At 42.9% G+C, this 24,711-nt stretch overlaps 2 protein-coding genes across 4 annotated transcripts in view; one reads left to right on the top strand and one right to left on the bottom strand.

Moving 5' to 3' along the window:
- Positions 1 to 1,710: 1,710 nt before the first annotated feature.
- On the bottom strand, positions 1,711 to 7,260 carry Oscillin (glucosamine-6-phosphate isomerase Oscillin). 3 transcript variants are annotated; one of them, XM_075689184.1, is made up of 6 exons: positions 7,165 to 7,260; positions 6,482 to 6,607; positions 6,316 to 6,417; positions 2,881 to 3,063; positions 2,248 to 2,432; positions 1,711 to 2,169 (listed from the first exon to the last, which is right to left on the bottom strand). In XM_075689184.1, the coding sequence occupies exons 2-6, from the start codon at positions 6,603 to 6,605 to the stop codon at positions 1,915 to 1,917; spliced, it is 849 nt and encodes a 282-aa protein (XP_075545299.1). In that variant the 5' UTR covers positions 6,606 to 6,607; positions 7,165 to 7,260; the 3' UTR covers positions 1,711 to 1,914. The 3 variants fall into 3 exon arrangements, with proteins under 3 accessions (XP_075545299.1, XP_075545298.1, XP_075545300.1); XM_075689183.1 differs by lacking the exon at positions 7,165 to 7,260 and adding an exon at positions 6,936 to 7,147; XM_075689185.1 differs by lacking the exon at positions 7,165 to 7,260 and adding an exon at positions 6,663 to 7,146.
- Positions 7,261 to 7,431: 171 nt separating this feature from the next.
- The window catches only part of unc-45 (unc-45 myosin chaperone), a 40,712-nt gene continuing 23,432 nt past the window's right edge, over positions 7,432 to 24,711 (top strand). The window contains exons 1-13 of the mRNA XM_075689180.1: positions 7,432 to 8,004; positions 8,063 to 8,238; positions 8,430 to 8,519; positions 8,593 to 8,763; positions 8,823 to 8,991; positions 9,054 to 9,212; positions 9,302 to 9,479; positions 16,709 to 16,778; positions 19,844 to 19,936; positions 21,824 to 21,958; positions 22,166 to 22,260; positions 23,070 to 23,211; positions 23,597 to 23,737. Of these exons, the coding sequence (XP_075545295.1) occupies positions 7,776 to 8,004; positions 8,063 to 8,238; positions 8,430 to 8,519; positions 8,593 to 8,763; positions 8,823 to 8,991; positions 9,054 to 9,212; positions 9,302 to 9,479; positions 16,709 to 16,778; positions 19,844 to 19,936; positions 21,824 to 21,958; positions 22,166 to 22,260; positions 23,070 to 23,211; positions 23,597 to 23,737 (1,848 nt within the window). The 5' untranslated portion in view covers positions 7,432 to 7,775. The remainder of the gene's footprint in view (positions 8,005 to 8,062; positions 8,239 to 8,429; positions 8,520 to 8,592; positions 8,764 to 8,822; positions 8,992 to 9,053; positions 9,213 to 9,301; positions 9,480 to 16,708; positions 16,779 to 19,843; positions 19,937 to 21,823; positions 21,959 to 22,165; positions 22,261 to 23,069; positions 23,212 to 23,596; positions 23,738 to 24,711) is intronic.

Here is a 24,711-nt window from a genome sequence, read left to right as displayed (position 1 = left end):
GTGTGCGTCTGGTTATTGCACGAGGCTTTTATACGATCGCTTGTCGCTGCTTTCCTTTTCTCTGGTTTGATTCGGCGCAGCTAGGTGCAGGCGCGCTTATTTGGTGTGCGCCTGCTTTCTTGCGCTGGTCTTTGAACACATCGCTCGTTGCTCGCGCTTATATATAAGAAAACGCTGCGCCGCTGGCGTGCCGTGTACGTAAGCGCGCAGCAATGCCGGGAAACATTCATACAAAAGCAAAGGGTCAGAACACTGCGCTTTGTTTTTCATTACTTTGTCATGTACCTTCACACTGGGTAGCGCCGAGCGATCGCTTCTAACAAACGCAGAAATGAGTCTTTGCAGCGTGTGTGGCCATTAATTGACTACCCAACACAGCCATGTGAGGTGCGACTCCAGGCGGAGAGGAGGCGGCGCTTCACTTTCTGCATGCCAATAACTTTCCATTTTTTGCGTGTGAACGCCCGGGATCGGCTCCACAAGTTTCATGCTGTCTGGTTTAGTTTCCCATTGTAGATTGAGGCCCACTCCGTTAGCATCCACTAAGTTCGGGATGCAGTTGTATGCGGGCCATTCATCACTGCAGTGTGGATGGTGGTCCCCGGTTCAACGTTGGCGGCAATAATGGAGCCTAGCGTCGCCGCGTCTCGTCTGTCGACCTTGAATAGTCGGAACTGCCCGGTGGTCACGCAGGTCATGCCGAATACCCATGGTCCAAGGTCTGCAATGCCGCCGTGATTTTGCCGGCTCGGCGGAACCTTGTCGCCCGTCATCAGGCCGCCTCGATTGTGTTTTCGCTTGCCGCGAAGGAGGCATTCATCAATTTGCACAATCCTTCGGGGCCACCGAGTGGGTGTCGCACCAGCAGCTCGTCCCGCACGACCTCACAAGCTATCACGGGCGTTCACACGCAAAAACTAGCAAGTTAATAAACTGAAGCGCCACCCCCTCTCCGCCGGCTGCAGGGTAACTGCACCGCTGCTGGAGTCGCACCTCACATGGCTGTGGTGGGAGTCAATTAATGGCCACACGCGCTGCAAAGACTCATTTCTGCGTTTGTTAGAAGCGATCGCTCGGTGCTACCCAGTGGTAATTAAGGTACATGACAAAGTAATGGAAAACAAGGCGCAGTTTTCTGGCGCGCTTACATACACGGTACGCCCGCGGCGCAGCACTTCCTTATATATAAGCGCGAGCAGCGAGCGATGTGTTCGAAGACCAGCGCAAAAAAAAAGCAGGCGCACACCAAGTATGCGCGCCTGCACCAAGCCGCAACGAATCAAGCCAGAGAAAAGGAAAGCAGCGACAAGCGATCGTATAAAAGCGCAGTGCACAAACCAGACGCACACCAATCTGCGCTCGAAAAAGCGACTGTATAAAAGCCTAGTGCAGAAACCAGGCGCACATCAATCTGCGCTCAGAAAAGCGCGCGTAAGCACGTAGCGAGCCGCGCCAATCCAATCCAGAAGCCAAAGGAAAGGGGGAAGTAATGTGTGACACTAAGTTCAGTGTTACCGAAAACAGTCTAGTAGGACACAAGAAAAACTTACTATGCAAAGCACAATCTTGCATTCAAGAAAAAAGCAGAACCGCACCAAAGCATAATGAAGCACAAGTGAATGCTTAACTGCTGAAATCATCCAAATGGTATGCCCCACTAAGGACATCATACATGCCAAGCACTGCAATGACAAAGGCATATACACTGAGTCAATGTGGCAAAAACCAGTTTATATGCATTTAATAAAGTGATACAATATCTCGGGCTAGATTAACAAAGATGCATTAACATTCTATTTCTTAGTAAATAGTGCTGTATACACTAACGCGTCAGTGTCCATCACACAGAACACCATAATATAATCCCGGAGTTGTGGTGCAACATATGCAGATATTGTCTATGGTGAACATGGTTCACTGCTGGTCAGCCTTCTTCTGGTCATCAGTTTTAACATCCTCCTTATCAATTAGCTGGTTATGCACATGCATCAGGCCCTTGAAGTATTTCACAGTCTTCACACGCAGTTCATTGGTTGCGTCTTCATCACAGACTATAATTGTCCGGGGGTGCATTTGGAATGCAGACACAGTCCACATGTGATTGACACCCTCCTCGACTGCCTTGTACAAGGCAAATGCCTTGTGTGCGCCAACAATAAGTATCATGACCTGAAAAAGGGAAAAAAAAGAAAACGAAAAAAGTCAACAGGGTTGCTTTATGAAACCACAAACAGAAGGCAATCCCACCTCACGTGCATCCATCACAGTGCCCACGCCAACAGTCAACGCTTCCTTGGGAACCTTGGTCAAGTCATTTCCAAAGAAACGCGCATTTGCCACAATTGTGTCCTTGGCGAGGGTCTTCACTCGTGTCCGAGATACAAGACTTGAACCAGGTTCATTGAAGGCGATGTGTCCATCCGGGCCAATGCCTTTTGGTAATTGATTGCAAATTAGGATTGCTTGTTTCTCTCTGCCAAAGCACTGAAGGAATCAGTTGAGAACAGCAGCTCAGGCATGTATAGTATGGTCCACTCTTAAAGGGAATCCCTAATTAGTATTGCATCATCGATTACAGTTCAGATATGGCATGAAAGCCTGCAGACTGTTTTGTGTGTGGATGCCTCCTTAACACATCACACCAGCCACTTTTGTCTGACAAAGATGAAGAAACATTGCAGTTTGCATTGGCTTAATCATAAGGTATGGGTTTCATTTAAGAGTGAATAATACTTTACAAGAAATAATTTTTTGTGCACCTTAATTGTTTGTGCCTGAGCTTCTGTTCTCACGACAGGTCCTGCATTGTTTTCTCTCGGCAATAACAAAGCTGTAATGAAAGCAAGTTCAATGAAAACAGTCAACATCCTCTGCCCTCACCTCCAACGAAGAGGTCCACTCCACCAGCTTCAGAGATCAGCTGTTCAAACCTATCACATTCAGCATTCAGGTCAGCTGCATTTCCATCCAAAACGTGGGCATTCTCAGGCAAAATGTCTATGTGCTTGAAGAAATTGTTCCACATGTATGAGTGGTAGCTCTCTGGATGGTCTCGTGGCAGCCCTGTAATTTCATATATTTGAGTGAAATCAAGGTGCACAATGTCGAATTGTTATAATTCCAGAATGACCCACACTATGCTCTGTCAAAATGCAAAAGGTGGGGTTAACAGTGCTGCCATATTAGCATATTTCAGGCTTACTTAGGAGCAAGAACGTGCTTTTCGTGGTAAGCATATAACACATTTTCATGGCACATTTCATAACCTCAAGCAAATTGCCTACAGAGCTGACAGGGCAAGGGGGACAATAATGACCACCACTTCACCATTTCGTAGTAATCCCTATCAGATCTGGAAGAGAATGCACACATGTATGAGCTTGCGTGCAAGTGAAATTTGCGATTAAGAAGCTATCCTCTGATGGATTGTGTCTAGGGGTTGCTGCCACCAGATTTCAGCTGGCCAGCAGTTCAAAAAACAGTGGGGAGCCCCATCTTCAAAGAAAAAAGGAAGAAAAAGAAAAAAAAAGGGGGGGAGGAGAAGGCGCTGTATTCACATTCTGAGTGCTATCTCCAGGGGCTGTGCGCAACCATATAACTTGTCTCTGACGTTCACGCTGCATTGCTCCACCCACAGAAAGTAATTACTCATCAAGCTCAAAATGTGGTTCAAGAACCTTTTAAGTTGAACAAGATAAAGCAATGGAAATCCATAAGTCTTACCAATCATCCAATATAACATACTGTACCAAATGGAGTTTACAGCAAAACTATCGCTTCTCTTGTCCTATCATTATTATGAACAGGCACAATTACTTGCCTTCACAATATGAAGAGAAATGTTTTAGTCTAATAGCTTGTGCATTATTCCTAAAGGTAATGCACTGACTTTGCTAGTTTAAAGTGGAACAGCAGTACTCCAAGCTAGATCCAGTGACTGTTGTGAATTGTGTACACACCACCTCTTTTCGTTTTCCTTTTTATGACAGTCAACAGACCCGATGCCCTATCAAAAATGATAAATGCCCGCTCTGCTCAGAGTTTCTTTTACTCTGCCACTCCCCTCAAATTCTTTATTTTGGATAGAGCTGCAGAGTGTGGCATTTTGGCGAAAAAGGCGGTGGGGGATCGGGGAGTGGACGAATAGAACGACTCGGAGAATGTGCAAGTTGACATCATACAACAGCTGCTGAGACAATATTCTAAGGTGCTAATGGGAGTGCTTCATATATGTTTGTAAAATAGTGTAAATAAACAACAATGTGTACCCTACAAGCCTGTGCCTTTTTCAACAAGAGCAGCATCGATCGATGAGAGTGATCTTGCAACACAAGCTGTAAGGCTTGCTGACGTATTTGTGCGCATGTTTGCGAGCAAACTAATTTTGTGTACGGTGCCTTGACAGTTTCATCACATTTATTTATGTTAAAGTATTTTTGTTTGCCTCGGTGCACTTTATTCTGCTAGGGATATCCAGTTTCATTAAAATCTTGCATTTCCCTCATTAGCCAACCAGCGCAGCAATACTCAACTTAGCTATAATTACACACTGAATATGTACTGCAGTGGATGAGCCACCCACTTGCAGTACCTGAGCAGCGACCAAAGTGTATTGCTGCACTATAGAACTTGCCATAGAACTAGAAAAGAGAGCCTGCACTCTCTAATCTTGAAACCAATGAAGTGTGACAGCAAAATTGCATTTTATGCAAGCCTACGTTTTTGGTTATGCACTGCAGAAAACAATATGTACACAGGCATGCACTACCAGAATGGATGTTGAAAAGCACAACGCCCAAACTGAAGACAGCCACCACTTTTGGTGCACAGGCCAACGAAGGCCCAGGGGGGCACTGTATACCGTGCGCCCATATACAACTGTCCCAAACAGTGGAGTAATGGCAAAAAATTTCCTCTGTCATTGCCATTAGGCATGCCTGAAGATATGTTTGCATGAGCTTTCCCACAATTTTTTTTTTCTGAACTCATTTTCTGTACTTCCTAGTATAATTTTGCCTTGAAGCCATTCTCATAGTATTTTCTGTCAGGAACTCTGCTGATGTTTGAGTGTATTCTAGTTATCAGGCTGAAAACTGCTGCTCTAGCTGCCAAGTACAGTGATTCAACACAACATTACATTTTATGGAACTATTCTGCATGTCTTACATTGAGGTTTATAGGTACATTTATTCCAATTAATCACAATCAGAGTGAGAAAATGACTTTTTCATTACCATTTTTGTTCCAAATCAGGAAACAGTTCAATTCATTATTCTCCATAGTGTAAAAGATTGTGGTTCAAGCCAGTTCATGTCCATTTGTGTTAAAAGCCAATAATAATTACCGGAAGAAAGCAACAATTTACAGTGTACAAAAACTCGAAAGTGCTCCTGAGCTGCACAGAAAGATTGGAAGAAAGGTATGGAAGCCATCTCTCACATTGCAAGTAGTTACAGAAAAATCACATTGTCAAAGTACACCTCAGAGGCAATACATCAGAGGCAATGCTTCATTGGTATCACATCTACTTGAGTTTATGTATAAGTGTGATCAAAAGCAACCACCTAGCTAAGTGCTTCATTTCAGCGATTATATCAGTCTCTTGCCATCAGAACTATTTGACGGTTACCAATTTTCAACAGTCATTAGTGTATTGCTAACACACTTGCCTCTTGATGCACTGTGCTGAAAATGGAAACAATGATACTGTCACCTCTAAAATGACAATGCATTTACAAATGAGGCAACACGGTTGAGTCACTAATGCAGACAATAAATGTTTGTTTCGTGAGCAACCGAAAATATGAATATGAACAGATGAAAGGATTCAGAAAAAGCGACTACCCTCAACTGAAAGCAATTACTTGTTTTTTGGCAACAAAAATAACATTTTGGTTCGGTTTTCATTGACAACAGGAAACCAATTAAGAAATATTACACATGGGTTTGATATGGTGTCAATCAATTTATACTTAGTTTAAAAAATTACTGCTTCTACATCCTAAAAACAGACTGTATTGCATACTCTGATGCATGTGACCTCGCAGCTAGACTAACGACGGTGTCTAAAAGAAATCAGAGATGGCATATCAACGATGTGCAGGCCATTCTGACAACCATCAGTACAAGTAGCAAATTAAACAATCAAGAAATAAAGCTTGTAAAGAAAACAGGGCATCACATCATGTACGTGCACCCAACACTTTCTAAACTACAATGCTGTCCCTTGTGAAAATGCCCCTGCTACATTGTCAGCAGCTGATCTCCTCATAGCACCCTCTATCTGTAGGTAAATACAACGGTTTGTATACTTGCCTACATACTCGTCCATGTTGAAAGTTTTCACATATCGAAATGAAACAGTCTTCTGATTATAAAATTCGATCAACTTCTTGTAGCAACTTAAAGGCGTGCTCCCTGAAAAAAAAAAAGTGTTTACACAACCAAAAAGTCAACATATCTTCGGCAAACTCAGCATTACCTGTAGGTAGACCCAAGACAAAATATTTGTCTGGACCCGGGTTGAAATCCTGAATGCGTTTCCTAATATATTTGGCCGCCCACTCAGCCACTTCGCCGTCATCTTCGAGGATAACCAGCCTCATGTCTGAAACAGAACTCAAGCTGTAAAAAAGCTCTTCGAAATGTGCCAACGAGCTTACTGGAACGAGCGCAATGCTGCGGTCAGGCAAGGACAGCGGTTCGACCGCCTTCCAACTACTTGCGCTATATCTAATCCCGAGCATTTTGAGCATTATCTGCTATCGCACGCCCTCAATAATAGCTTTTATCGTGCCACTCCACGAGTTTCCTGTGTTTAACCAGGGATGCTAGATATATCTACCGATTGCGATTTCACCACGCCGAGGGAACAACTTTGACGGGGCGGTACAAATGCTGTAGTACGCGCTATCTCGTCTAGTAAATTTCTTTACCGCGAGATTCGAACCCATCGTTTTTCTGCATCGCTTTAAGTATGTTCAACAGCGGGTACACAGCAGCTACACGAACACCGAAGGATGTTGGCCGAAACTAGAGGTCGCGACGTAGTTCACATTCGAAACACCGGCGCACTGAACTGACGATCACCCTTGCAAGGCTAAGCACATTGAAATGCTGCACTGAGACGTTTATTTTTACCGCACGCGCTAAGTGAGCACGCACCTTAGCGCAGTCGACCCGTGGTGCCAACCACGGTGGTGCGGGCGATGATGATGATGAAGCAGTGTTCACTGTTGCAGTCATAGATGACGCTCCCGTCGCATGCGATTCGCCTTTTGCTGCTTGGTACGTTTTGTTGAATCAATGCCTCCTTTTGGTTGAATATCACTGGTATCATACTTAAAACAGAAATGAAAAAGCAGTTGATTGAAGCACGTGTTATTTTTGACTAGAGCAAATATCTACTTGCTAAGGCATTATGTAACAAGCATTATTAGTGCCTTTTAAGGCCCTTGCGAAGCTTCGTTTTTGCGTTGCTGTCAGAGCACGCCTTGGCGGTGTTTGTCTAATGCGTGAATAAACTTTTTTCAGTTTCGTTTTTCGGGCAAGCTGGCGGCGAACGTACCGTCGTATTCGAGTTGGCGTATTCTAGCGAAGCGTGCCAATATGCATCTGAGACAACACGGACGAGACTTCAGAAGTATCTAGAAAGCCGTCGTAGGAGCCGGCAAGTTATTTTTGGCTGCTCATTGGGGAACAAACTAGTGCCGGGAGCGTCTTAGCGAGAGCACACGGCGGAGTGAGCACGCCTTCGCGATATCATTGGAGAAACAATGACCACAGACGCGCCGGAACTAGTCGCTACGGCGAGCGATGCACAGGACGTCAAGCAAGAGGGCAATGACTTGTATAAGGCTGGAGATTTCGTAGGCGCTCTGGACAAGTACACGAGGGCATTGTCGATTGTGGACAGCCGGGAGAGAGCTGTCTTGCTGAACAACAGAGCCGCGGCTAACTTAAAACTTCACAGATATGAAGACGCCGTAAAAGACGCTTCGGAAGGTAAGTCAAATTGCGCACTCAAACTTTGTTGTCTGGTAAATATCGTGCCTTCTTGCAGTTTTGGAACTTAACCCAATGGATGTGAAGGCACTTTTTCGGCGGAGTCAAGCCTATGAGGCACTCGGGAAAATAGACGAAGCTTTCAAAGACGCCCGTCAAATTCTCCACGTGGATCCGAAAAACAGCGCCGTCCAGCAGTGTCTGCGCCGTCTTAGCCAAGCCATTGAGAAAATTGCAAGTACATGCTCTTTATTTTGTATAGATTATATTTTGCTCAAGACTGTCTTTAGTTTTCTGCTGTCATACCTTGATAATGTATATTAAGCAACCTGCAATACAAATCCGTGTGTCAGCCATGAAAAGTGGTTTCATCATAGAAGAATATCCAGATCCAGTGTAGTGCAACGTAAATTTCCTTTTTACAGGCGAAAGAAAATGCAAGTACCACCAACAAGGTGACGCAAATGATTGGTGTCATCGAAAATAACAGCTCCTCGCTCGAACTTAAGAACCAGGTAACAACTTGCTGAAAACACCCATATTTTGCCAACAATACTGATGTTCATCATTTGTGGTTTTCACTTGCAGGCTGCAAACAACCTAGTCGTTATAGCTCGAGACAAAGCTGGTGCAGAAGCCATTATTTATGCTGGTGGGATAGTGAAATGTCTGAGTGCAATGCATTCATTAAGAAATGCAGAGTTTTCTCTGTCTTGCATACGACTCTTCAGTGAACTGAGCAAGAAGAAGACTCAGTGGGTACGTGAACTTCATGTATGTTGTCGGTGTTTATGCTGAACCCTAATGTACCTCCGCAGGCTTTAAGAGTGTTGAAAGAGTTTGGACTTCCCGCAATGATTGACCAATTCATCAGCAAGGATGACCAGCACATCACAGCAGTGCAGTACCTTTTCCAGACTATCATCAATGCTCTCAGTGGCATGGACTCTAAAGAGTCAAAAAAGCCGAACCAACAAATGGTGAAAGGTATGTTACTTGGATATGCAATGGCTTTTCAAGAATGTATGAGCCTGCATCCTTTCCTGCAGATAACGAAGCAGACATTGATGCAATCATGCTTGCCCTGGTGAAAAGTTCCTCTAGCCGTGTCATGACAGCACAAGGCCGTGATGCTATCTTGGAGCTGATCACAAAGAATGTCGACTATGATTGCCTCAACTGGGGCATGAAGTTGGTTGATGCTGATGGTAATGTATACAATATAACCAATTTACTGTTCCTTGATAGTGCTTGCTGTATTGTGACATTGAGGCTTCATTTCTGTGAAATGTTTCAGGTCTCAGGGAATTGCTGGAAATTGCGAGTGAGCTTGAGGACATCAAATATGAAAGCAGCATGGATATAAGTCCAAATACAAGACCAAACTGCTCAGTTGCATTTGAAAGGATATACTTTTGTATGGACTATGACAAAGCCAAAGAAAAGTACAGGGAGAAGGTGATGGAATATGTCAAGTAAGTGTAAATGTGTCAAGTATGTGGAATGGGGTCCTTCAACGCTGTGTAGAACTGAAACTTTCTTGATTTTTGCACCTCGACATATTCCAGTATTGCGGCATAGTAATCATGGTGAAGAGGCAGGAACACTAGCCAAAAAGAGTGAATGAAACAACCAAACACTTTAGTCTGTGAACTTGTGCCAAGGATGCAGGTAAACACTAAGGTTACTGCGATAGCAGCAAGCATGGTTAACGAGTTGGATCCCATTGCTGAAATGCATCCTCTGTTTACATGTGTGTCATTGTACATTCCAGGATATTAAGTGGTGCTCTTGTTAACTCTAGATTTGGTCTACTCTATTTGAGGTGCGCATGCAGTCTGATGAGACATGCGTGTGTCGCCATTGAATTGGCCACAATGTTCAAAAAGCTTCTGACACTGCAAGTGGCATCTTGTGCAAGAGTGATAACACGATAACAGTGATAATTCTGGCCAAAGCAATCACCTCAAAAGGTTAAACAATGTACACAGCATGGCAATACAGAATAAGTTAACACCACAAAGTGATGTTTTACCTCAAAAAGTGGCCTATGTCAGCAGGCATATTTTCCATCAAGAGAGGGCAGAACACCCCACACCAGTGTGTTGCTAAGGGATACACCTTGGCACTCTTCCAGCTATAAGATTCTACAGTCTCTTAATGAGCTTTCGATAATAAGTAGCTGACAAATAAGTTTTAATTGTTTAACTACCAAGCTGTATCTACTGATATTGCCAATGATGAGCTATATTTCTCCAGGCACAGCTTCTGCTTTGCTTTTGAAGGCAAGCTGCACTCTTCAACTCAATTCACCTTGTGCACTTGAAGTTTTGAGCACATTCTTTGATGCTTCGAATTCTTTTCGTTATCTGTTCAGATAATTATGTTCGAACCTTGCTTTTGTGCTCAGGTAAAATTTCATTTTCGGGTAAGATGTCTGTCATTGATATTTTTGGTCATTATATGAGATAAATTGCACTTATAATGTTCAAATCTGCATGTAATAGACAGTAATTTGCAAGATTGAAAAAAATTTCTTCACTTCAAATTAAAGAACTTGAGAACTAAAGAGTTAAACAAACACATCCATGCACAGACTTGCGAGACAAACATAACAAGCACCACTAACAACTATTTCATCTATTTTATAAAGGCAATGTAACAACTGCAGTCAAACCTTGATCTAATAAACATAGGTGTAGTAAATTATAGGACATGACGAAGTAAATCTAAGATGTTTCTCATCAATATCAGCATGTTGCGATATACCGAATGTTCCTAGGAAACTGAAATAAAAATTGGGGCAGGAACTCCACACTGGGAAACTGTCATATAGTGCATAGCATTCACTCTAATCTTTACTTACGAAGCCTATACTCTACTCTTGAAACGAAGACTGTTGTATGTTGACAGATAAGCAACTCCAAAGAATACCACTCACACTTATGACGATCTCCCCCATAAAGTCATTTTTACCACCAATCTTGCATTTGGTAAATGTAAAAAATGTTGCAGTGCTTTTTTTCTCGCATAATTTGCCAACTGACATGCTCACCTGTCTTCCAACATGTTCTCTTAAGAAGCTTCTCCCTGTTGTTGCAGATGCAACTCTGGTTGCTTGCATTTTCCGCCTGCATTGTAGCTTGTTGCCTGTGTTATAACTGCACCTTGGTAAGGCCAAATCCCAACGTGCCAAGCATCTCAATGCACTAGTTTGCCTGCGAGAAATTAAACGTGTTCTATGCTGCTTGTTAATGCATGCAACCATGGCATGATGGTTTCAATATTGGGATACTGTACTAGATGTTGCGTGTTCGAATCGTTCTATTGGACAATTTTAATGATGTTTAATTATAAAACAGTACATTGTTTAAAATGATGAGTTTACAAAGTCATGAAGCTGTAAGAAGCCAGAAAAATGAAGTTTAGGCAAATATATGTACTAGCCCTTCCTTCCATGCTAGCTGGCAAAATATCATATTGGAGGTTCATGTGCCCACAAGTAGATGGTGGCAGTAAGAGGTGGTAGTAAGAGGTAAGAGGTGGCAGTAAGCATACAGAAGTTGTGTATTCACAGAGATTGACATCCACCATTAACGTCCCGGCCAAAGTGTACCCAAAAAATATTAAATTCGTCACCAAACTCTCAAAGTGGGATCTTTTTAGATTTTAATACAATAGAAAAACCCCGTCGAGCGTTACGGAACTATATCAGTGAGTCAGGGATCTCATAGGGGATGCCGACAAACATACAATGGAGATTCTTTTTGAGAAACTTGGCCCTAAACCGGACTCCAAATTAATTAACCTCTGTAAAAAGCAACCAATGCTGCAAGCAGAATGGTTGAACAAGCATAACTGTCAGCTTAAACTTCGTCTGGCAGGACTCGACGAAGAGATTCAGGACTATTCGGCACTCCTTAGTTCATTGCAGTGGTGTCAAATCTGTGACGGGGATTAATGGAAAGTTGGGTAGCAAAAATCTATGGACATTGCTAAAACACCTACTTGATCCAGGCCAATCCAAAGGCGCTTCTCAAGGGAAGATGCTTAAGATCTTGCACTCCTTTCCAGGGGGGAAAGGCAATCATGGACCTTCTCTGCTCCACATACGTAAGCACCAAAGTCAAGTCAATAGTGACACTTCAAACCATATAAAGGTGCTCCCAATGCCAATCTGAATCAAAATTTTACTGCAGCAGAGGTTCGCACGGCCCTGGCCAGCCTACGCTCCACATCGGCGGCAGGCAAAGATACGAGTAACCAACAAAATGCTCCGGAATTTGGATGGAGCTTCTATTGACACCATCACCAAACTGTCTAATCATTATTGGCACGAAGGTTTCATTCTTCCTGAATGGAAGGATGCAAAAGGAATCTTTATACCCAAACCTGGCAAACTTCTTATGAGAAAACCTTCAGCGCATTTTAGTCACATCATGCCTGGGAAAAGCAATAGAACATGTGGTCTTGAGTCGACTTGTCAAGTTCATGGAGACGAGGCAGCCATTTCCCCTGGCCATGGTCGGATTCCACCCCAACATTTCAATTCGAGATATCTTATGGCAACTGCAGAGGGATATTTTAGACCCAGGGATCCTTGGAGTGACCAGAACAATCCTGGGACTTGACATTATGAAAGCCTTTGATAATGTGGCGCACTGAGCTGTTTCGGGTCTCTCAACTATAGGCGTTGGCGACAGAAGCCACACCTATATCAAGGCTTTCCTGCGTGACCAAATGGCAACACTTCACTTTGGCATGGCCTGCATCGACAAGATCTCCCTAGTGACTTGCGGCACCCCTCAAGGGGCTGTCCATTCTTCCTTTCTGTTTAACGTAACAATGTATACATTTGCAAGAAAAGTATAGGCAATCCCGCACAGAAGACACGTCATCTATGCGGATGATGTGACCATAGAAGACACAGCATCTATGCGGATGACGTGACCGTATAGACGCATACTGGATCTGCAGATGAGGTGGTGGATGTGCTGCAGAGAGCTGCAGACGAAGTCCAACGAAATGCTCGTAAGAACGGGCTTGAGTGCTCTCCGGCAAAGTTGGAACATTTCTTAATGTGCCGGAATGTGCCGACCATCCGAGTAGTCGGTTTGCACATTCAAGAAAAGGCCCAGAATTCAGCAACATTAAGCAAGCTACAGACTACAGTCCAACAGCTCAGTAATATGCTCAGAAGGGTGACAAATTGGAACCAGGGAGTAAAAGAAAAGAAGGCATACAGTGTAGTCCAAGCCTTCTTCATTGGAAGACTGGCATGCCCATTTCTCTGCCTCCAAAAATCTGACTTGAACATACTCAATACTATGATATTTCTACAAGACCGCATTGGGAATCTCTAAAAACACCAGTAGACGGTATCTCCTAGACCTTGGAGTGCTATAGAAGAAATAATTGAAGCACTTTTAAGGCTGCACAACTGTAGTGCGTCTCAAGTTTTGCTCAAGGGCGCAAAGTTCTAGAAGCCATGAATCTCTGCCCCGTTGTTGGCAAATGGATAGAATTTGTATTCCCAACAGCATCAGGAATAAAAGTTATTATTCCTGCCCTCCCCTTCCCAAAAACATGGAAGAAAACAATGTAGGCAGAAGGAAGGCTCTCGCCGAGGTACTCGGCCGCCGCTTTAGAGGCAAACCAGCTATATATGTGGATGCTGCACAGGAGAACAATCACACATTCACGATTGCGGCAGTCAACAACGAAGGCCAGAAATTGAGCCCACATAAAATAAGCACAGGCTACATTCACGAAGCCGAGGAATCTGCGATTGCACTTGGTATAGCAGCAACACAATGCAGCTTCATAATATCGGACTTTATGTCTGCTATAAGAAGTTACATACAAGGGTGGGTAGGCTCATGAGCTTCCGAAATACTCGGCGAACCGATTGGCAAGGTTATGCTTATCTGGATGACCCACTCTGGGAATGGCGGGCATGAAATGGCCCACTGTGCTGCCCGAGAATTAATTAACCGGGAGGTGAAGGCTCGTTGGGGATTGCTACCAGGTGGAACGACACTCAGCCGCAGCTACAATGAAATCGTCACTGCCTAGAGGGAGGCCCAGTGGATATATCCACCACCATATTCCTCCCTTAATAGAGTGAAAGCCTCAGATCTCCGCAGGGTGCAAAAAGGAACTGTTATGTCCCTCAAAATTCTCTTATATGTGCAAGGGCAACTAACTGTAACTCAAAATGTAAATATTGTGACATAGATCCAGCCGATCAGCATCAGATAGCAGGAATAATCTTCCCCCAAGAAATCTCCTGCGGCACGCTCTCTCACAGGAGGCGTGAGACTCCGTACTAAAGTCTACCGACCCTCAAACCCAAGACTGGCTGGCGGACTGGGTGGCGGACTGGGTGGCGAAGGTCACGGCTAGCTGGACGCCACCCTAGCCACCTCCGCCTGATCTCGGCTCCCACATCCTTTCATCTTCAGTAAAGTTTATTTCCGCCTCCTCACAGAAATTCACCTATTCAAGCCTAGATGGTGGTATAAATTTTTTGGGACACAAAACCGGAAGGGCAAGCAGAACAGAACAGGAAATGACCCCGGGGACTTACCCAAAGAATGCTACGCATTAAAGTAACTGTTGAAATAAAAGTGCAATTTTTTCAGAAACATGTCGTCAGTGGTGGCAACCATGAGGTGACGGTCATACAAAGTAATTAGTTGCTCATTAACAAAAATTCAATTATTCAAAGCTTTTAACTTCAGTGCGATTGAAGCAAGCTCTCTGTGCAAGCTATGTCAGCTTTTGTATCTGGAAAAATGCAATTACCCACAGGACTGTGGCATGACGAAAATTGGATCTAAGAATGCACAAAACCTAAACTGGGAGGCTGAAGTGTGTGCATAGCCACACCACTCGAGGTGGCATCACTGTTTACATCACCAAGTGGTAGGCAGCCAGCGCCAAGCTTTTTTAATCTGTCGATGACTAATTACCCGAGCTGCACGATGCTAACGGAGCCGTCATGCACCGGTTACCTGCTGTTCGGTGATGTGTGCATAGACACATGTAAGGGCCCCACTGTCTTTTTTACACAATTTTGACGAGGTGCGCCCTTACATGGGACTGAAGCTTTCTTTAAATGGTGCCTGTGCAGCCAGTGACTCGTGCACACCCTGGTTTTTGCAATCTAGTAGTGGCATGCAGAAGTAAGCAGTGAGGCACAATGTGCGTCGTGCGTGGCATCGGGGCACCGAATGTGATTGCTTCTCTGTTGGAAATCGTTTCTTTCACAAATTTTGGGCTGCCAAGTAGGAGGGTACCCCTTACACAAGTCTCTAAGGTAATTAGTAATGTTGCCTTGAGGAGTGCAGCTACGCATGCGCTTTGGCTTCCCAGCTTTGGTATTGCACGCTCTGAGAGCCGCAGTTTGTCAGGCTGTGATTCCTCAAGTAATATAATTTTTCCAAATTCAAACGTTTATATATGGTTTGTACGTGAGAGAGCTTGGTTTAATTTCCCTGTTATGATAAGCCCGCTAAACTCATTTGTTTCAAAGTTTCGTCACTCTTCGCATTTTCATCAATTAGCGACCAATTAAAACATATCACCCTATTGCTGCCACCGCTGACAGTGTGTCACCAAAGAAACTGCCCTTTTATTTTGAAATGACTATTTTTAATTTATTACTAATGTCGGTGTAGAAACACCCGGTATGCTTATAATGAAGCTATTTACGTGTTGGCTGAGACTTTGTTATAATTATGCTTGACTGTACAAACACCCTGCTAAGCAAGCCAGTGTTTTCGAACTTTTTTTTGCAACAGAATGTTGCAAACATTCCCAAGGTATTGCACATTGGAGAATAAAGAGATATTGATGTATTGCTGACACGTCTGTCCCCTTTTGCTTTATGAAAAATGTTTCCAAGTAACTCACACAGAGCGGGATTCTTGCCCTTGTTTAAGATTCACAGCTCCTCAAGTTGCTGTTCACATGCATGACATCCACATGCGCAGATGCACAAGGTTAAATGCCTGCTCCTCTGCCTTGTCTCATGTTCCTGTCTATTGCTTTCTTTGCTTTGTACCAAATATTTCAAGATTAACAGGCAAATGGTGATTTTTCACTGCTGCATGCTACAGCATCTTCCCATCGTCAAAGCTTCATTTGTATGTAGTATACGTACAAAAACAGCAGTCCCTACAGAGCTGTTGCCAAAATCTGTGACGTTATGGTGAATCCGTGTGGGAAGTTAAAAGTGGAATTGCCACCCGTTTTTAATTTTTATTGCGTCACTGGCACTCCAAGTCTCCACTAATGGCAAAGTTGTCTTGTTTTCAATCCTTTGAATGTAATCAAACTATGTAGTCTAACCTAGTACTATCGGTCCTTAGTGTCTATTTAATATCCATGGAAAAAAAGAAACATTGGAGATATGAATAAGGAGTGAAACTGGGCTATAAAATGTTTTCCTGGTGTAGCCGTTCATAATTCAGCTGCAAGCATAGCGACTCTTACAAAATTGTAATAAAAGCGTTTTTCACTAAGCAGAAATGCTCGATTTCACCCTACTATCAAGTAAACACATTGCACACAAGTTTAGCCCCACAAGTAAAATAAAATGAAACCTTAAGGTAAAGATCCCTAATGGTATTTTGTGTTTGTAGATAGTGCGCTGGATATCAATATGGCAAGTGTGTGTAGTTATCTTTGCGCCTTTCAGTATGAAACTGGGAGATGCTGAGATTGAAAGCAAGGTTCGTGTTACAGCTGCAATCACTACATTGCTCCTGGTAAGTTTTTTTTGTTTAGACAACTGCACCTTTACTTTTAATGCTTTGATGCGAATTGATATTAAGGCAAAAGCCTTTCTAGGCTCATGGTGAAGTTTTTGTCAGCAGACCTGACTGCCAGAGTGTCCGCCGAAGTGTCATCACGCCATATGAAGACAGATTAAAGAATAAAAAATGATTTATTGTGTTAGTTAGTGAATGATAACGTTATAATAGAGATTGGTAGAGGTTAATAATGACTAGTAATGACTACTAATGACTCCGAAATGACCAATATGTCTAACGATGGCTTGTAATGACCACAATTGATTAGAAATGACTAGAAATGTCTAATAATGAGCAGTAATGACTCAAATGACTACTAACGACTTGTAATGACTACTAATGACTACGAGATGACCAATATGTCTAATGACAACTTGTAATGACCACAATTGGTTACGAATGACAAAATGCTTACTAGTGAGCAGTAATGACTAATAATTACTTGTAATGACTATGAAATGACCGATATGTCTATTGACAACTTGTCATGACCACAATTGTTACAAATGACTATTAATGCTTAGTAGTGAGCAGTAATGACTAATAATGACTGAAATGACTTGTAATCACTACTAATGACCAATATGTCACAGTGAATTGTAACGAGTACAAATGAATACAAATGACTAATAATGCTTACTAATGAGGCAATTGATAACAGGAGGAAGAGTAGGCTTTTGCCGTTCACCTGTTACGAGAGATCTTAAGAGACCCTGCAATTTTTGCACATAGATTGTAGTCATCATGTTTAATCAGTGAGACAATTTGTTCTGAAAGCTTTTCAATGTTAACGATCAGATGTTTAAATATTTGTGTCTAAAGGTGTGCAAATATTCAACACTTTTGAATATTGAATCTAATAAATGACTTTTGAATAATAATAACTTGAATAATGAGCCCAGCTTGATTCGGTCTTTGAATCACGTAGTCACTATTCATAAACATGGATGTTTGTGTAATATTTTTAGAATATTTCAAAACAGCAACTGTGCACAATCAGACATAAAATTAGAGCAGAAGTATGATAAATTCCATTGCCATCAACATAGTATAGGCACATAACAAAGCTTAACGGAGCCAGTTTTCATTGGCTATACAGCGATCCTTCACACACTCAGAACAACCCTGTGCATACAAACTAATTTGTTCCTAAATGCTCCATTTGTATTTTTTATAAACAATCTTTCATAATTTGCAATTCACGACAGAAACTTGCTAACATCATGAATACTAGGACGCAAACATAGTTTTGTACTAATTTGTGGAAACTGCTATTCATAATTAGAAAACTTTTTGAAATGTATTCTATTAATGAAGAGAAAATCAGACATCTGTTCATAGCAATTGCTACAAACGGATGTCTGATTTTCCCTTTATTAATTACTTCTCTCCACCTTGCGGGTTTCTGCAGAACTACTACGTCAAACACTTGCCTTTGCTTCGTGTGTTGTCAACAAATTCGACTTCGCCCTGCCATCTGCTAGCCGCCTGTTTAGCCCAGATGATAGAGTGGCTGTGCCCCGGAAAGGTGGTGGTCCCGGGTTCAAGTCCCGGACCAGCATGAATTTTTCTTCAACTCGGAGGCTTTTCTTTCGAGGAACCCATACGGGTTTCCTTTGTAGCAATTGCTACGAACAGGTGGATGTCTGATTTTCCCTTTATTAATTATTTATCTCCACCTTGAGGGTTTCCGCAGAACTACTACGTCAAAAGTGTTCTATATTTGATTCGATTCTGGCACCATTCAATTTGTGTTTGATACGGTCTCAAAGATTATGATTAGTACGCCCCTGATATAGCGAAGGTAGTGTGAGACAAGGATGGAGAAGAACAGAGAAGAATGGAAAGCACAAGCGCTTACTTGGAACTAAAAGCTTATTTGAACAAAAAAGTATTTAACAGCAAGCAGAACCAACCGTGCAATCACCCCAACTGAGCGAAAGCCACTTCACAAGGGTGTAAATCGTAAAAAAAAAGATTAAGATCAAAGGGAAACAAAGCTGGCACACAGTGGAGGTACCAAAAAGCTAAAAGTGAAGACCACACCACTCGCGGAGGGCTCATGACACCTTGAGAAAATTTATCTCGCTCTGTGATAAAGCCACTGAAGGCACACTAATCCATGTTTCACCAGCTTTCTGAATGAAGATTGTTTCCTATATCTCTTGTGCCCCACATTATCCTTATGTCTAAAAAAAAAGATAAATTGTTTTGTCGAACTATGGCAAGCAGTTTCAAGACTTGCAGTTAGCAGCTGAATGCGACCCATAATTTGTGCTTAAATTATTCTAATGCTCTCTTAATCGTATGTATAAACATCGCCCTGCCTGACCTATGTACACTTGCTGGCAGTGTGTGGAAATTTGGTATACGACACCACTTGCACACTGAACAAATTTTTTTGGGTTCTTAATGCTGCAATTTTTATTTGTTGGGTCCCGAAGCTTCTCATCAAGTTTTTTGTGAACCGTGGCACATACACGGCCAAGCTTGTTTGGTGCACTAAATACCACTTGTATGCTGAAACGAGAGCCCACATCATACCATGCGACACTTTGTAAATGTGTGGAAAAACGGCGACATTATTTTTTCTTAGTTTGATTCTTTTGATATTATGCAAACCCAGCTTTTACTTGCTTCAAAAGCTTCTCGCCTTCAGCACTCAAGATAAATGACAGAAAACCGAACGCCAGCAGCCTATCTATTTGAAGGATTAAGCTTTTGCTGATGAGATGCTTGTCAGATTTTATGAGTGCAGTTCCTTGGCTCAGCCAGCAGTGCTAACATCGCTCATCACCATAATTGTTTGCAAGGCCAGGATGGCTTTGTGGTATGCCAAGTGCGATCTATGCCTCCCCGAGCTCTGCGGGCCTTTGAAGCCGTCTTTGGGCCATTCCTGATGGCTGTCTTTTCAGAGAATATGCCATATTGCTCACTTTGCTTAAGGAATGAAATAGCATAGTTCACAGTGGCTTTTCCAGAATGAAAGTTAACAAGCTTGCTCTCTGCACTTCCCTTAGGGTCCACTAGACGTAGGCAACAATTGCCTTGCTTCACCAGGTGTTGTCGAGATGATGCTTGCGATGGCTGGCTCTGAAGAAGAACTGCAGCAGGTAAAGTTGCAAGCGTCCTCTGGCTCAATGGTCTCAAGCATGTACTTACCTGCCAACTCACCCAAATTTTTCGTAATTTTAACGAATTTGGGTTTATTCAATGATTTCACTAAGGTTGCATGACGCTTTACAAAAAATAGTCTGTTTGCAAAAATGGTTTAAAGGGGTCCTGAACCACCCTCTGGGCTTGGTGAAAAAACCTAGTCCACGGGTAGCATACACTGCTGCGAACATCTCAGCCAAGTTCTGCAGTCGTGCACTGCGTGTGGAGCTTGCAAGTGGAGCGTGAACTCTGCTTTCTCTCAAATGATCTTTCTTCAAGAGAAGCCTGCTCCACACTCTTTTTTGGATGCTTCATTTCGTAGCATAGCATATTCCCATGTGCGGCTGCTAAATAGCTGACGTCAATCAAGAATGGTGTTTGGATCAGTGCGCATTTTCCTACTGTTACTGTATATATTTATTAACACAGTTCAATAAACAGGCTGAAGTAAGTGAAAATTTGCTTTCAAATTTTGATAATAATTGCATGCTTCCTGAAGAATCCGACTTTCGCCTACTCACGCTCTGCCGTGGTTGCCGTGTAAGAATTTAACTTTGGCCACCCTGCTTATCAGTGTCATAGCTGTCGGGTATTGCTAATTCTGACTAGTTTGGAACTCTCGGCTAGCCTCGGATCACACGAAACTTAAGGTCAGATCACACGCACTCTTGCAAGTGCGCTCGCTCCTGGCCGCTCCTTATTAGACACCTTGGCAGACTTCACTTTGTGAAGTCTGCCAGTCTGGTCATTGCGCTGTGTTTGTTTTCTTACGCGCCTTGGAGGCCCAGATCGGTAAGTTCCCGTTAGTCACAACATCGGGAAGCTGCCTTGAGATGTGTGGAGTTGTTAGAGAAGCTTTTGACATGCATATTTTATATTTCGAATTGTCGATATATCGAACTATTTCGCGATCCCCTTCGAGTTCGATATATTCGGGATCGACTGTATATGCAAGGGTCTAAATTTAAGACCACGTCCACAGCTTGACAAACTCAGAAAGTGCCATTATCTCATCATCATTACTGAAGCAAACCTCAATGGGCAATTTCTGGAGGTGTAGGGCAGTGCACGTCAATTTTGTGACAAAAGCAGCTTCTGCGCATTGTTCTGTTCTTTATCAATAGTTTGCAGCGACAGTCCAATCATAAACTGCTGACATAAGAAACAGATTTGTGTAACAAATGTGTTAGTTATATCTGGGCTTGATGCATTAATTATCTAGGCAGCACATTGCAGCTTCATTGATAAGAGCAGTGCATGGTTGTAGACAAGAAACAGCTGTTAGTTTTTGCGCCTTTGAAACATAGTGCATACCTGAAATCTCTATAGGTACGCATTGTTACAATCATTACCACTAGTAACGCATAACTGCTTGTGGAAGTGTAAAGCCAAGGCAAAAGGTGTGTGTATAATGGGGACATGGAGGTCTTGAATTTAGTTCTGATCTGCAAGCTGTTTGGGTTGCACAATTAACCTTTTTCATAACACAGGAAATTACAAAAATTTGATACCAGTTTTTCCAGAAAGGCAGTCTGTAGGTAGGCCATATTCTTAGTGCAAACACAAACATTCAAGCAGCTGATAACAAAGAGAAAGATTACATGCAAGCTGTCTTGTGTCAAAAACTGGAACTAAAAGCAAGTTGCAGTGTGAACTCGGCTGTTGACAGAGCTGACGCTGTACCACCGACCAGTATAGTTGTCAGCAGTAGAGAAAAGGTTAAAGGTGTCCACAATTTATCAGATGCTTGATGTTGGTGATTTCAAGGAGTAGCTCATTTTTACTTTGTCAAAAGCTTCAGAACCTTTCTTAATTTCCACACAACGTGTTATTGCACCTTGCAGAGAGTAGCTGCCGAAGCCATCATTGCAGCAGCATCCAAGAAGGACAAGTGTACAAGCATCATATCTACAGGGCTAGGCATTCTCAAGAAGCTGTACAAGTCTGAGAATGACAACATCAGAGTTCGTGCACTTGTTGTAAGTGTCCAGCAAAATGTTGCGATGCTGTCTTAGCTGATAATGTGCTCTAGTTGCGTCTCCTCATTACTGAACGTATGTTAGATAATATATTCACTTCTGTATATGCATTTTCATTTGTCCAAGTAAGTCTGGCACCATGGGCAATGACGAGCCATCAGATCAAGTGTGGTGGAAAATGTCAATATCGCCGTGTATTTCAAACAGGGGCTGTGCAAGCTTGGCTCCTTCGGTGGCACCGACAGCAGCTTACGTCCTTTCTCCGATGGAACCACACTGAAGCTCGTGGGCACCTGCAGAAAGTGAGCATTTCACTGCTTTTTGCAATGTGTGTCATTATCTTAGCAATTATGTGCAGTACTTTGATTATCAGTAATGTGTTTTTCCAATATATTAAGCTCAAACTACAAAACGCTTGACACAGACGTCCAACTATACTGCTGTGTCTCATAACTGGTACGGGCCCTATTATATGAGAAAATGTATCAATAATGCACAGGCCTCTATTTGGCAGATGTCAGCATATGTGCCTGGGTGTCTGATGGCCTGTTCATATGGATATGGATGCGGACACAGGACTTAATACAGGTCTTAATAAGCTAAAACAGTGGAGACTTATTTGCATACTTGTCTTATGAGGCAGATAGGATGGCTGGCCTTCCTTTCTTGGGGTAACATAGGCACTGTTTGCACTACTGCAGCTAGAGTGTGCATGCAAGCTCCAGTTCTACATATGGCAGGTTAGTTGCCCTTTCCACCATGGAGAGCCTACAGAACCCAAGTTGTCTAATTTGACACAGAAACATATGCTGCACTTGATGTGATTCACCCTTTAGACAGTCGGTGCTTTTCTCTTCATTTTAATGAGAACCTAACCGGTTGTTTCACCCATTGTGGTGGTTCAGTGGCTATGACTTTCTGATGTCCGGTCACAGCAGCATCATTCCAACGGGGTGGAGTGCAAAACTAATTGCGTATTTTGATTTTGGTGCACAACGAAGCTCGCGTGGTCAGAATTCTGGAGTCCCCACTTTGGCTTACTTCATAGCCCACTGTGTAGCTTGAGCAAGTTAAAACCCACAAGTTGATTTTTGGACTGGTTGTCTTCCAGCTTCCTTATCAACCCAAAGAAAGACAAAGATCTGAGAAAGTGGGCAGCTGAGGGTCTGGCCTACCTTACACTTGATGCTGAAGTAAAAGAAGATCTCATTGGTGACAAGGCTGCAATCCAGGCTCTCATTGACTTGGCAAAGGTGCGCTGTTTAGTCTGTCCTGCTTGTCCACAAATTTAATTGATTGCATTTATAATGGCATGTTTAATGGCACAGCTTGTGTACCCGTGAGTTATATGCTTTTCTAGAGGAGTAAAAGCAAAACATGAACAAATACAACATATCCCTCTGAATTTTAATCAATAGTGAATTGAAGAAGCTGAGATGAATGTAAAATGTAGTTTATTTCTGCTTGATGCTCATAGATGTAAACTTTGCTGACTTGCATACAGATGTGTTGCAAAATATTTGAACTGTGAAATTTTAATGTCATGTAGTGGGCTGTTTTTCAACACCCTTAAAGAAAGAAAGAAAGGCTTGCATGTGTATCAGTGAGTTGACTTGGTGCTGTGTCACTGTGCTGCAGACCGAGCAAAAATCTGTTCTCTACGGCGTGCTCACAACATTGGTCAACCTTACAAACAGCTATGAGAAACAGGAAATCATACCGGAACTCAAGGAACTTGCGAAGTTCGCCAAGCAGCATGTGCCTGAGGAGCACATATACGTAAGTGATTTCCTTATTAGTTTCACTGCTGTGTGTCAGAAAAAAGAAAAAGGCAGAGTTAGCTGCTGTTTTCGTCTTAGTAGATTTATATGAGAGTTCCTGTCAATTAGCCAACGTTGCCGAGACAACCGTAATAAGGGGATAAGCTAGTGTTCACTATAGCACCTTCAAAACAGCGAAAAATTGCTGAAAGAAAATGTATGTATGTGATTGTAGTTAATAGAAAAGCATTAAGTGGCTGTCTGTACTTGTGCTCACAAGAAGCAAGACATGCAAAATGTATTCCCAATTCACAAAACTGCATAATATGATACACTTGAAAAATTGTCGGTTTTGACTGAAGGCAAAGCATTGAAAGTGACGTACTGAAGGAATTTCAGAACACTGGCATGATGAACGGGCCAGCAGCATTGCAGGCGTTGCTCCTTAATGGTGCATGAGATGAGACCCTCGCCCCCCCAAAAATCGTTGGCATTGGTCAGTATCCACATAAAGGATTATTGAAAAGTTTAGCTTGATACCCACCATGCTGTGGAATGCACACAGCTCCCCAGCATTCCTGCTGGGGAGCTGTGTGCGCACAACCCTCATGCTGGCATTGGAAGCCAGAACGCTGCCCTGGCTCTGGCAGAGCCAATTGAAGGAAGCGTGAAGGCGCGTCCACTTAGCTTTGTCGTTTTTGGAGCCAAACGCACTTTGCGTCTCTGGAGCCCTTCTAATCCTCCGTGTGTGGGCGGTGCATGCGTCGTCAATAGCGGGACAGCACGACACCACCAATGGCCACGGTGCAAATGTGCCTCAAGCAGCTGTACAATTGCTATCACAGTAAAAAAATGATGTTAATAAATGGTTATCTCAGCGCTGCCATGGTACCAGCGGGGCGGGCCTTGGCATGTGAATGGTGTTGGTACATCGCACCTCTTAAATGTTTCTTCTTCAGAGTGGGATCGGTTTTAAATTTCGAAAGATGATGG

Source organism: Dermacentor variabilis, chromosome 4, assembly GCF_050947875.1.
Source record: "Dermacentor variabilis isolate Ectoservices chromosome 4, ASM5094787v1, whole genome shotgun sequence".
Lineage (NCBI taxonomy): Eukaryota > Metazoa > Arthropoda > Arachnida > Ixodida > Ixodidae > Dermacentor > Dermacentor variabilis.
Note: the sequence above shows the minus strand (reverse complement) of the source record. Positions and strands in the feature narration are given on the sequence as shown.